The sequence below is a fragment of the Martes martes genome (assembly GCF_963455335.1).
Source record: "Martes martes genome assembly, chromosome: X".
Lineage (NCBI taxonomy): Eukaryota > Metazoa > Chordata > Mammalia > Carnivora > Mustelidae > Martes > Martes martes.
In genome coordinates this window covers 37,436,110-37,448,925 of record NC_137897.1, presented here as the reverse complement: position 1 = coordinate 37,448,925, position 12,816 = coordinate 37,436,110, and the positions used below count along the sequence as shown (strand labels likewise).

General features: G+C 39.6%; 1 protein-coding gene across 1 annotated transcript; it reads left to right on the top strand.

The window, feature by feature from the left end:
- The first annotated feature begins 213 nt into the window (after positions 1–213).
- FUNDC1 (FUN14 domain containing 1) lies at positions 214–12,613 on the top strand. The gene is made up of 5 exons (XM_080795789.1): positions 214–411; positions 1,108–1,264; positions 5,062–5,137; positions 9,794–9,922; positions 12,093–12,613. The coding sequence occupies exons 1-5, from the start codon at positions 384–386 to the stop codon at positions 12,168–12,170; spliced, it is 468 nt and encodes a 155-aa protein (XP_080651915.1). The 5' UTR covers positions 214–383; the 3' UTR covers positions 12,171–12,613.
- Positions 12,614–12,816: the final 203 nt, after the last annotated feature.

Here is a 12,816-nt window from a genome sequence, read left to right as displayed (position 1 = left end):
TTGCGCTTTATACCATCACGTGACGCCGCCTCTCCTTTAGCCTTGAGGCTCTTTAAAACAAAATTACAAAATTTAGTTACTGGAATTCTAGGAAGGGTGGGGGTGGGGTGGGAAGCAAGGGTTGCGCAGGGCAACGGACTACAACTCCCACAAGACCTAGCGCGGCCACCCTCCCACCCCCACCCAACTCTTCCCACCCTGAGCCTTGCGCTTGCGCGGAAAACCCTGCGCTGAGAGGAGGGGCGGGGACGGGACAACGCGTCTGGAAGGGGAGGAGGAAAGAAGAAACCATAGATTTTCACCTGGGCCTAGAAGGTCTCTGAAAGTAGTGGGGAGAGGAGGGCGGGCAGGGACCACCTTCAGAACTGGCCGCCGGCGGTATCATGGCGACCCGGAACCCCCCTCCCCAAGGTGAGCGGCCGGGGCCCGAAGTAGTATCTAAGACGCGGCTCACATCTCTCGACCTTGCTCCCCGGGGCGCCTCTTCTTCCCCCTGCCCTAGGGCTCCTGGGGCTCTGTGTTTTGGAGGCACGCCTTTGGAGCTAGACCCCCTCCCTTCACGGCAGAACTCAGGCGGAGAGCGACCCCCGTCCCCAACACAGCCCCTCCTCCTGCCTTAACTTCACCTCTGGCTCTCGTTTCCATCATCAAACGTGCGTTTTAGATGAATTACTGAAGTAATTTCATCTTGTCAAGCCCCTAACCGGTTCAGCCAGGGGAGGACCCCCCCCCCAAGCCAGTTTCTCCCACTGATGAAATGGATCTAATTCTGGCCCTGACCCTACTGAGATTTGGGGGTGACGCCTCATGCTGTGAAACTGACCTGACCTTACTGCCACTTGGGGAGGCGACTTCTCACTTCTGTGTAACTGATGTGGCTCTGGCTCCGACCCCTAGGCCAGTTCCTGGTCCTTTGGAAGGGAGATGCTAGGCCCCTTTACTCTTGAGGCCCTAGTCTCAGGGATTGGGTTTAACAAACTACTGTTTCCAGCTGGGCATTTTTACTGTGGGCCAAAATAGTGAGTTAATAACAGATTAAAAAATGTACAGGACGTTTCTGACTTTTGTTTGACTCTGAATTTATTTTTTTCATTTTGTATTTTGAAGAGTATGAAAGCGATGACGAGTCTTACGAAGTGTTGGATTTAACTGAGTATGCAAGAAGACACCATTGGTGGAATCGCGTGTTTGGCCACAGTTCCGGACCTATGGTTGAAAAATACTCGGTAGCCACCCAGATTGTAATGGGTGGAGTGACTGGCTGGTGAGAACAACGTCTTTTTCATTAAATTTCATCGGCAGCCTCACTCCTGCCCTTTTGTAAACAGGCCAGTTAACTGTGACATTCAGTGGCTTTATACTGTTAATCCCCGAAGAGCTCTACCTTGAGGCTTTTTCTCTGTGATGTGATGGCTGTGATGTACACTCTGTGGGGCTCAGAGGTTTCGGTGATCGGCTTCCCCATGCCCACCCCTTCTTCCGCTGTTCCCTCCTCTCCCTTCCTTTAATTTTTTTCTGTATTTTCCACCTTCTCACATTGAGCAAATGTAGTGTATCTGATTCAGTGATAGTGGGTAGAAAGGAAGAAACATACAAGGGTTAATTATATGTAAATAATTTTTACTTGTTAAGTGTTAACAACTGGAAAAACCTTTTGAGGACTCCCACAGTAGAACTGGTCTCCAGGATTGTCAGCCCTGTAGAGAGCCATGTAAAATTCTCAGTGAAATTATGAATCCAATGGTTCTGTTGATTTTTGTGGACTGATTTGGATTATTATACTTGAAGAAGAGTTGGAATTAAACAGGGTCTTCGTTGGAGTTAAAGGACTGATTGCTCACTCTGTAATAATATTGTGGAATGCATTAAGGAGGAACAATTAATAAGCATTAACCTAACGAACCAGTTAATGTTTTAGGCTGCATGATTACATAATTGATACTATAGATCAAGTTGTTTTTCTTGGAATAAAAGATTAGCCAAATAACAAGGGTTGAACAAGTGTGACCCTTTATTTTGAAAATGTTCACAACCGTAGAGAATTTCTGTGTTAGTGGAGGTGCTCAGCTTATGACTAATCCTTTTTTTCTTAGCTTCTAGGTTAAATTTATCTTCCGTTAAATATTTACATATTTAAACTTGATAAGCATTAAATTTTTTGATTTGTGTTTTGCATGTATCTCAGAACAATGGCTCACTCCTTTTTGCCTTTGCGTAACTGCGATTTTATGGTAGAAATCTGCATTGTGAAGATCGTGTGATGCAGAGCTGCAGTATTTCTTCATGATGTGTCCTTATTAATGCTGTTTATGGAAAGCCCTGCAGTTAGAAGCGAGATGTCTAGTCGGGGCATGCTTATTCAGTTGATCCTCCGCAAATAGGTTGTACCTTGACCTCCCGTAATAGAGAATCTGGTGCTCTATGCAGATAAGCTCACAATTTGGTGCCATGGGGGATTGGTTACTGTGAGTTTGGACCTAGAGCCCCCGTCGTAAGAGAGACTAAAAAAATAATCAAGCAGTAGAATTATCACATCATTGTGTGCTTTCTCCTTGTAGGCCAGGCTCGGTGAGAAGCCCCATAACTGGCAGAAGTTTGCTTGGAAAGCCTAGAGACAGAGCAGGGGGAGTTAGTAGCTTTATTTTAGTGGCTCATGCCATCAAGCGAAGGGATAGACATGCTTGTGAGACATGGTCCCTGGGATGTACTTGTGACTTGGCTGCTGCCTGCCTCCTCTGCTCCCTTATCAGAGCCTTTGTTGCTGACTCCCCTACTGAGGGAGAGGGTCTCTGTAGTGATATGTATGTTTGGGTTATAGCAAGGTGTCGGCCCAGGAACTGAGTAATAGGACTCTAATATTACATAGGTGGTTTTTTCAAATGACATTATATTCAGTGTAGTAAAATTTTGCAATTATCTTAAGGTATAAAACTGATGTGCTGTTGTGGCATACGTTAAGGAGGAATGGGCATTAACCTAACCAGTTTTAACATTTCAGACCAATTCAGGCCATGCATGGGAGGCTAAGGAGGTTATATGCAGCTGTAGGTGGTTATAGGTTTTTGATGATAATAAGAAATACGAGGATGGATGATTGCGAGGAGAGGTGGGATGTGTGAAGACTGCCTAGAGGGCCCTTAGTGTGGTTTGGAAGCAAGGTAATGATGTCCTTGAGAATGGAAAGAAGTCAGAGTCAAATAATGTTCCAGGAAGAGTATATAGAATCGGCAGTCCGTTGGACCCCGAAGGTGATGAAGGAGGCAGAGTCTGAGATGAACAGGAAGGGCAAACCTAGAGAATGGTGCTCTCGTTTACAGATAGGGACCCTAGCAACAGTTGATTTGGTTGGAAAGATGATTCTGGCTTTGGAACATTTTGTTTGTCATTCTGTGTGCTGGAGAAGCCCATAGAAATGTAAATTTTCCATTTATGAAGGTGTACTCATTGCTTAGGGCTATTGTAACAAAGTACCACAGCTAGATGGCTTAAAACAAAAGAAATTTATTCTCATAGGTCTGGAGGCCAGCAGTCTGAAAGGTGTCAGTCAGGTTTGTTCCTTCTCGGAGGCTCAGAGGGAAAATCTGCTGTGTGCTTCTCTCCTAGCTTCTGTTGCTTGCCAGCAATCCCTGGCATTCCTTGGCTTGTAGACATATCACTCCAAGCTCTGCCTGTGCTGTCGCATGGCTGTTTTCCCTCTGAGTGTCTCTATGACATGTTGGATTAAGTCATACTGGGTTTAGGGCCTACCCTATTACAGTATGGCCTCATCCTAACTAATTACATCCTTAGTGACCCTTATTCCAAATAAGGTCATATTCTGAGATTCTGGGAAGGACATGGATTAGAGGTGGGTCGTGGGCACTGTTCAATCCAGTACAGAAGGCTAGAGTTAGAGATCAGGATTCTTTTGCACAGTATGGCTGTGGAATACTGAAGGGAATATGAGCTCACCAAAGGAGAGAATCCCAAAAGAAGTGTGGACTGACACTCTTACAGAAGAGGTGAAACAAAATGGGTTTAATATAGAGATAGATAGACATAGATAGAGATGTAGGTAAGGAAGCCATGAGAAATGTGGGCTTAAGTCATGAAGGTGGAACTTGAGCTGGAACTCAAAGGGTAAAAAGCTTTAGATGAGCAGAGCTGGGTAGAAACCCCTAGAAGCAAGGAGATTAATAGCTTGAGCAGTGGTGATAATCCATTTGGAAACTAATGGGATTAGAGCAGAAAGTTTGGGTAGAGTGGGGGTTAGCCAGGTGTATGGAACATCTTGATTGCATTAAAAAAGAAAAATCAGGGGCACCGGGGTGGCTCAGTCGGTTAACCATCTGCCTTCTGCTCAGGTCATGGTCTCAGGGTCCTGGGATCGAGCCCCGCGTTGGGCTTCCTGCTCAGCAGGGAATCTGCTTCTCCCTCTCCCTCTGTCCCTCTGCTCATGCGCTCTCTCTCTCTCTCTCTCAAAAATAAATAAAATCTATAAAACAAAATAAAATCACTTTTATTATGGAGAATTTCAACTTAGACAAATATCGGAGGAGGAGTATAATGAGGCCCTGAGTACTCAACATTGTTTCAGGAGCCACTCTTTTTTTCCTATAAATTCCCCTCCTCTTCTGTCCATCCCTCATTTTTAAGCATACCACAGTTTAGATTGTGCACTTTTTTTTTTTTTAAGATTTTGTTTATTTATTTTGACAGAGTGAGATACCAGAGAGCGCAAGCTGGGGGAAACCACAGAGGGAGAGGGAGAGAGGGAAGCAGGATTCCCACTGAGGGGTGACCCCAGTGCGGGGCTCCATCCTAGGACCCTGGAATCATGACCTGAGCTGAAGGCAGATGTTTAACTGACTGAGCCACCCAGGGGCCCTAGACTGTGCACTTTTGACTTGCCTGTAGAACAAGGGAAGCACTGAGGGTTTCTGACCAGATAAGGGATATGATCCAAAGAAATGGGAAGACAGTAAGAACTAAGATTTGTTAGCAAAGCAATGAAAGGAGCAGAGGGAGAGAGTTGAGTACATCATTGGTTGTTCTCATCTTTCGTCACTTCTTTCGTTAAAGGTGTGCGGGATTTTTGTTCCAGAAAGTTGGAAAGCTTGCAGCAACTGCAGTAGGTGGTGGCTTTCTTCTTCTTCAGGTATGTTCAAGCCTTAGGTCCTTGCCTCTACTTACATATGTAGCCCCTGGGAACTGAGAAAGTCAAGTTTAGCCATTTCAGTCCCATCCATTTTAATAGAAGATGGACTTTTTCTTTTAGGTATCAGTTTATGGATAACCTAAAGTGAGTTTTGAAAGCTGGTGTCTGTCATGAAAGACAACAATTTTAAATACTTTTACATTGTATAAGCATAGTTTGATACCAGCTAAAAAAATCCTAGTTAAAAAGACAACTATAGAAGTTTGAGGCCTCGTTTTTTTTTATTACAGACCCAAATTTCCCTTAAAACATCTCTTCAGCAAAATAAACATTTCAGCCATAATATAACCTTTTCATCCTGACTATTTTAAACATATATTTAAAATCCACACAGTATTTAAAATTCAAAAGATCTCTTTCTTTACCCCATTTCTTAGCCATGCAGTTTTCCTTCTCAGAGGAAATTGCTGTTAGCAATTTCTAACATGTTTTTTTAAACTAGGGAACTATAATAATATAGAAAGTGGAAAATTGGGTTTAAAAATCATCCATAATCCTGTTTCTGAGGCAGGGGGATTTGAAATTTTAGTTTTGTTCATGTTCCTCTAAGTATAAGGATTAAAAACGCTTTGCGGTTAGAGGATGTTTATCAGGATATTGTCTGGCATTCGTGTCTGTTTGGCATATATTTTTCCAAAAATATCATTCCCTTAAGATCAAATATAGTAAATCCCAAAATTGAAAATCTCTGGGAAGAATGTTAGCAATAATTTTAAAGATACAGAGAACTGTCAGTCCTACCAGATGTTTAAAATGATTGATGTTCATAGCAACTAAAATTTGACTTCAACACCAAAGCCATTGATCATATAATAACCAGTGTCATTGCCTGAAGTACAAAGGGATTGGATTCGTATGTGTTAAAAACAGATTTTGAGTTGTTTACTAAAAAGTTTTTTTTTAAAAATTTTTTCTTTCAGTGACATTATTAAGAGTAATTGCCTGTTCCTTGTGGTAAGAGATAAAAGGGAATATGGTTAATATCTAAATTTAGGCCTTTGGATGAACATGCCAGCATTTGTACAGAAGACAATTTTATTTAAGCAGATTTTGACTTGTGTTTATATAGAATCAAGAACATGTTTAATTCTATAGCTATTTTGAAAACTCAGTTGTCATTTTTCTTTAGTCGGAAAGGGTACTGGATTGAAGCAGAGTTTCTGAAAATGTTCATAGAATAAAGAGAATTAATTTCAGTCCACTCTGTCAGTTTTGCAGAATTCCTTTTCGGTCCACTCAGTACACACCATTCAAATCCATGTTTTGCCATTGCCCCCTTTTACTTCTTGTGCCTGGTCTACATATTCTTTGAAGTCACCGAGCAGAAGAATATGGGACCTGTCTGCATCAAACCAGCCTTTCCCCCAAATATGACTCACTTTGGAAACTTAGAAGGAAACTAAAAGAGGAAATAAGAGTAACATGTGCAAGCTAATTGCCCATTATGCTTTAGGCCCACTTCCATATTTGTGTTACCTTTACTTACACTTTAAGATAAAAATTTATTTACTTAGAACTTAAAGCTTTTCTAGTGCATATTTTACATTGCCATCTTAAAATAGACAGTGGTATGTAAGTCTTTTAAATTTAGTTTTAATGTTTTTGGAATTGTATATGCCCCTAGTTCAAAGGGTCAAATACATGTACAAGGCTTGTTACAGATTAGAGGAATCTTCTGCCTCCCTCACTACCCATCTTTCCCATTTTTCCCTCCCTTGAGGCAACTACATGAACTCTTAGCTGATTCTTAAGGTATTTCTTTCCTTTTTCCTAAACAAGTTAATTGAATATTTCTTGATCTTTCAGTTTGAGGTATTAACTATTGGCTTCCTGTTACAGAATGTGAGACTTTAACTCATTTATTGAACTTTCCTTGCCCACCCCCCCACCACCATCTCACACACTAGCATGCTTTATTTTCCTCTGTGCTGCACCCACCCCCCTCCCCCAGAGTCATCTGAGTATTGTTATTTCATAATTGTGTTAGATCATTACCTGGAGTTCACTGAGCTTGAATCTGTAAATTTATGTGTTTAACCATGTTTGGGAAGGTTTTGACCATTATTTCTTTTTCTTTCTTTCTTTCTTTCTTTTTTTTGAGATTTTGTTTTATGTTTTTGTCTGTCAGAGAGAGAGAGAGTGAGGGGGGGAGCGACAGCCAGAGAGAGAAGCAGGCAGTGCGGGACTCAATCCCAGGACCTGGGGATCATGACCTGAGTTGAAGGCAGATGCTTAGCTAACTGAGCCACCCAGGCACCCCATTGACCATTATTTAGAGATTTGTTTCCTCCTATTCCTTCTCTCTTCTCTTTCTGAACATGACTCTGATTACATGCATGATAGGCTTTTTGATAATGTCCTGAGGTTTTGTCCATTTATTTTTTCAATCGTTTTTTCAAATTGTAGAATTTCTAGTGTCTAACTTCAAGTTCACAGACTCTTTTTTCTGTCATCTACCTTCTGCCATTAAGCCTTTCCAAGAATTTTCTTTCAGATACTGTATTTTCCAATGCTAGAATTTTCATTTGGTTATTTTTTAATTTTCTATATCTCTGGTGAGATTACTTATCTTTTCATTGATTACAGGCATAGTTATTATTGAGCATAGTTCCAACAGCAGTTTTGAAGTCCTGATAATTCCACTAACTGGGTCATCTTAAGGTTGGCATCTGTTGATTTTCTTTTGAGACTAGGCCACATTTTCCTGTTTTATCCTACATCAAATAAGTTTGGATTTTATCCTGGGCATTGGGAATGTTATGTTGTAGAAACTCTGGATTCTATTTTATTCCTCTGAAGAGTGTTGATATGTTGATTTTAGTAGGCAGTTAACTTGGTTCGACTCAAACTGTAAGCTCTTTTTCACCTGTGGTGGGTAGCAGCTCAAATCTCAGTTCAGTTCTTCAGCTTTGGCCAGAATGCATGGCTCTGCCCCATAAATGTGTGCTTCAGGACTTGGGTAGCATTTACACATAGAATTTGGGGCTCCCAAATTCTGTTATATAGCTGTTATTGTTGTGGACTCTGTCATCTGGTTCTTTGGGCCAGAAAGATGGCACGTTTCCTCTTTAAGTTTTACCTACCCTGCAAGTGCATCCTGCCCTCAGGATAAAACCAGAAAAATGGGCACCTCACCTTACATTGTTCCTTTCCTGTAAGTTTCAACTCCCCTTGAAATCTGCTTGCTTTTGTTAATTCTGGAGCGCTTGTATTTTAACTGCCATGTACGGGAGGGTTGCTGAGGTTCACCATCACCTCCATGCCTGTGACTCAAATTACGCTGTCACGGACTGCCAGGAAAAGCTTTCACTTGAATTTGATTTGATCACCACTCTGTTTTGCTAAGGCTGCAGTTTGGAGTGATAATAGGTGAATAAATACAGGAAGGAATGCAGATAAAGACATTCTTCTGTGGAGTCTGTAATCACAGTGAAAATGGAACTTAAGATTCCCAGTCAACCTACTTCTATAAAATCAGATGGTTTTATTATTAGAAGTATTTTATTTGTGGTTCAAAGTCAAGGGATGCCTTACAAAATTACCAAAAAAAAAAAAGCATAACCATGATAGAAGTGATTTATAATGGTGTACATGGCTTAATTGTTTACTACTAATGTGATTCTTTACTTTTTGATTTTATTATTTGGAGAGACTAATTTATGGTACTGGCTTACATACCATGCTTTTGTTCCTGTTCAGATTTTGTAGTGTCTCATAATGCCATATGAGGGGTTTTCTTATAGTTAATCAACATTTAGCTCTAGTTTTATTAAAAGGACTTATGGTAAGAAACTTGTGTAGAGCATGTTTTCTGTATTCCATTTTCAAAAGCGATTACCAGAAAGTATTTTTTTTTTTAAAGATTTTATTTATTTGACGGAGAGAGGGCAGAGAGAGAGGGAAGCAGGGTCCCTGCTGAGCAGAGAGCCCGATGTGGGGCTCGATCCCAGGATCCTGAGATCATGACCAGAGCTGAAGGCAGAGGCTTTAACCCACTGAGCCACCCAGGCACCCCACCAGAAAGTATTCTTAAGTCAAGAGTCAGAGTTAGTAAAGAGCCCTTTATCAGGCTACTTTAGATTTCTTTAGTGACCTAATACCTGATTGGCTTCTGATCCCTTGTAATTAAACATCTGTTTAATTAAAAGCTACTTGTTAATTAGCTGTATAATTTGGATCATCTCTTTGTCTTTTCAGCTAATTGCCAAATTCCAAAAGTTATAATAGAATTATAGTACAGTTGTAATACAGTTTTTGGAATCTTTTCCCATCATATACTATATGTTTCTTAACATAGTGTTCATCACATCTAAGTAATTAATTATGTTTGATATCTTTTTTCCCCCTTATGGATACAGAGCTCTCTGAGGGTGGGGACTTATATCTATCTCCCTTGCTACTGGCTATAGTTTGGGAGGCTAAAATACTGCCTGCCACAGAGTAGGCACTCGGTATTTGTTAAATGAATAAATTGTGATAGCTTATCTCTAAGCTTCATAGATTTCTTGAAATCTAGATGTCTGTATATTCCTCTGTAATAGATTTGTCAACAATCTAGTTGGTTTAGAATTAACCATTTTTACTGTATTTTTGCAGATTGCCAGTCACAGTGGCTATGTGCAGATTGACTGGAAGAGAGTTGAAAAAGATGTAAACAAAGCGAAAAGACAGATTAAGAAGCGAGCAAATAAGGCAGCACCTGAAATCAACAATATAATTGAAGAAGTAAGACAGTGTACATTTTTAGCTCCTTCTTTTTTTTTTCCTTTCTCTCTTTCTTTCTTTCTTTTTTAAATGAGTAATCTCTGTGTCCAGCCTGGGACTCGAACTCATGACCCTGAAATCAAGAGTCATGTGCTTTACCAACTGAGCCAGCCAGGCACTCCTGGCTCCTTTTATTTTATATGGGTTCCCCGTTACAGAAAATGTGACTAGTAATCATTTTCTTCTAAAAAGTAAGTGTTTTTGGTCATGTTTAGAGCGTTAAAAAAGATTTGGGATCAAGCCACTATTTAAATCAATCATCATTGGAGTCAAAGAGCAAGCTCAGTCAGAAGAGCACATGACTCTTGATCTTGGGGTTGTGAATTCGAGCCCCACATTGGTTGTAGAGATGACTTAAAAAAAAAAAAAAGGCCCATCTTTTTTTTTTTTTTAAGTGGTTAAGAGTTTCCCCTGCTAATCTCCCACCTACTTTGATCTGTGTGTAAAAGCTGATAACATTATTCTTCCAGGTTTCCTCTGCTTTTACAAATGTGTACCTGTGTAGACAAGGTGTGGTAAAACTAAAACTATTTTTTTCATGAGGTGGGATATTTTGAAAATGTGTATATTTATTTAGTTTTATTAATGTTTTTATGTATATTTTGATTCTTATCCTCTGTTTAGAATTTAATTGCATACTCCTTGCCTTTGTTTTATGTTCTTTTAATACCCCCAACTTTAATTTTGAAAGATTTCAGACCAGTTGAAAAGTTGAAGGATAAATACAGTGAATACCCAAATACCCTTTACCTATTTACCTGTTCTACATTTGCCTTCTCTGTGTGTGTATGTGCATGTGATTTATACTTTCTTTTTCCTAATCGTTTAAGACATCCTTACTTTTCACTCTAAAATACTTCAGCATATATCTTCTAAGAGTACAGATACTCTCCTGTACAACTACAATTACCCTTATGAATCCCTCAAATTAGCATGATGCAATAATATTTCCTAATATACAGTTAATATTAAAATTTTTCCACAAAATATCTTTTATACATTTTCCCCCAATCAGGAATTATATATTGGGGTGTCTGGCTGACTCAGTCAGTAGAGCATGTGATTCTTGACCTGGGGGTTGTGAGTTCAAACCCCACATTGGATATAGAGATTATATAAGAATAAAATCTTTAAAAAAACAGACAGAAAGAATTATATATTGCAATTGGTTATCATGTCTCTGAAGTCTTCTTTAGTCTTTAGCAGCTTGTCGTCTGTGTTTGTGTTTATTTTTGTCCTGCCCCCCCCACCCCCCCGCGTCATGATATTGACAGTTTTGAAGCATGTAGGGAGAATATCCCACAGTCTGGCTTTGTTTGATTGCTTTCTCATGGTTTCATTTGGGGTAAGCATTTTATCAAGGTGATATTTATTTGATCTGTACTTTTTTTCTTGCTGGCCAAGTGGACTGTTAACAAAGATCATTGTGCCTACTGTGGGAATTTACTAAATCTGTGCTAATAACTTGCTAAATGGATCATTTATGTCTGCCCTATGGCTTCTTGTTACCTGTGAGATTTTTTGCCACCGATATATACCTGTTATCTCAGTAGCTAAGAAGCTTACTCGATCTGGCTGGGGCTCTGCTCCTTCAGATTATAATGGATGGCCTTGGCATCTTGTGTGGTAGTTGGCACCTGCGGTAGTAGGTATATGAGGATCTTTGCCAAATATTTATTGAATTGGGGAAAACAGCTGTGAAAATGTTACTTAGCACCAGATTCAATAAGTAAGAGTGTTTTTCTTTAATTTGCATCATTTTTTTTCTTTTTGTTATTATAGCAAAATACACATAACATAAAATTAACCATTTTAGATATTTTAAAAGGCAGAATTTAGTAGCAGTAAGTACTGAATTCACACTTTCATGCAACCATTACCACTGTCCACATTTAGAACTTTTTCATCATCCTGAACAGAAATTATAACCATTAAGCACACATTCCCACAATTGACCCCTCTCCTGAGCCCTTGGTACTCTCTGTCCTACTTTCTGTCTTGATGAATTTCACTATTCATGTCAGTGGAATTGTACAGTGTTTTCTGTCTTATTTTACTTAGCATAGCATTTTCAAGGTTCGTCCATGTTGTAGCACAATTAAGAGTATTTTTGTTCAAACTTATGTTTCAGGCAACAGAATTTATCAAACAGAACATTGTGATATCCAGTGGATTTGTGGGAGGCTTTTTGCTAGGCCTTGCATCTTAAGGATATGAATATTCTGTCACAGTGGAGTCACCTATAAGAAGAGAAATGGTGGCAACAAGGTGGTTTCTCGACATTACTCACCGCCAGATTCTCCAGGGCAGCAAGAAACAACTAGGTGGGCAATACCAAACTCACAGCTTAGTGTTTTGCCATTGAAGTTTGGCAGACTAGCATTTGCTGTAAAAACAACCTGTATGGTATATGTACAATAGTATTCCTGAGCAAAAACATGCCTTTCATTTATTTTTTTAAAATTTGCATTTGTTTTAAAATCAGTCTATAAAATACCACCATTGGATGTAGAGGGAAAAAAAAATAGGGGAAAAAAATGTGTTGGATATATTCCCCAGCGAAATATTATCCTTGTTTTATTTAAATAAGATATTCTTCATCTTGCTTTATAGTATAGTGCCAGTAATTAAAGATTTGTATTATAGCTTCAACATTGCGGTTGGCTTTTTATTTTTAAGATATGTTTGCAGTAAACTGAAGAACTGTAATGCCCTTTTGTGGAAGGATTTAGAAGTTAATAGAATTATTAAAGATATTAAACAGATTTAATGCCAGTTTTTAGGTGGTGGTTTTCTGTAGTTCTTACTTTGCTTCTATAAGTATAGTAAACAGGTTGAAGGAAGGCTCTTCTAAG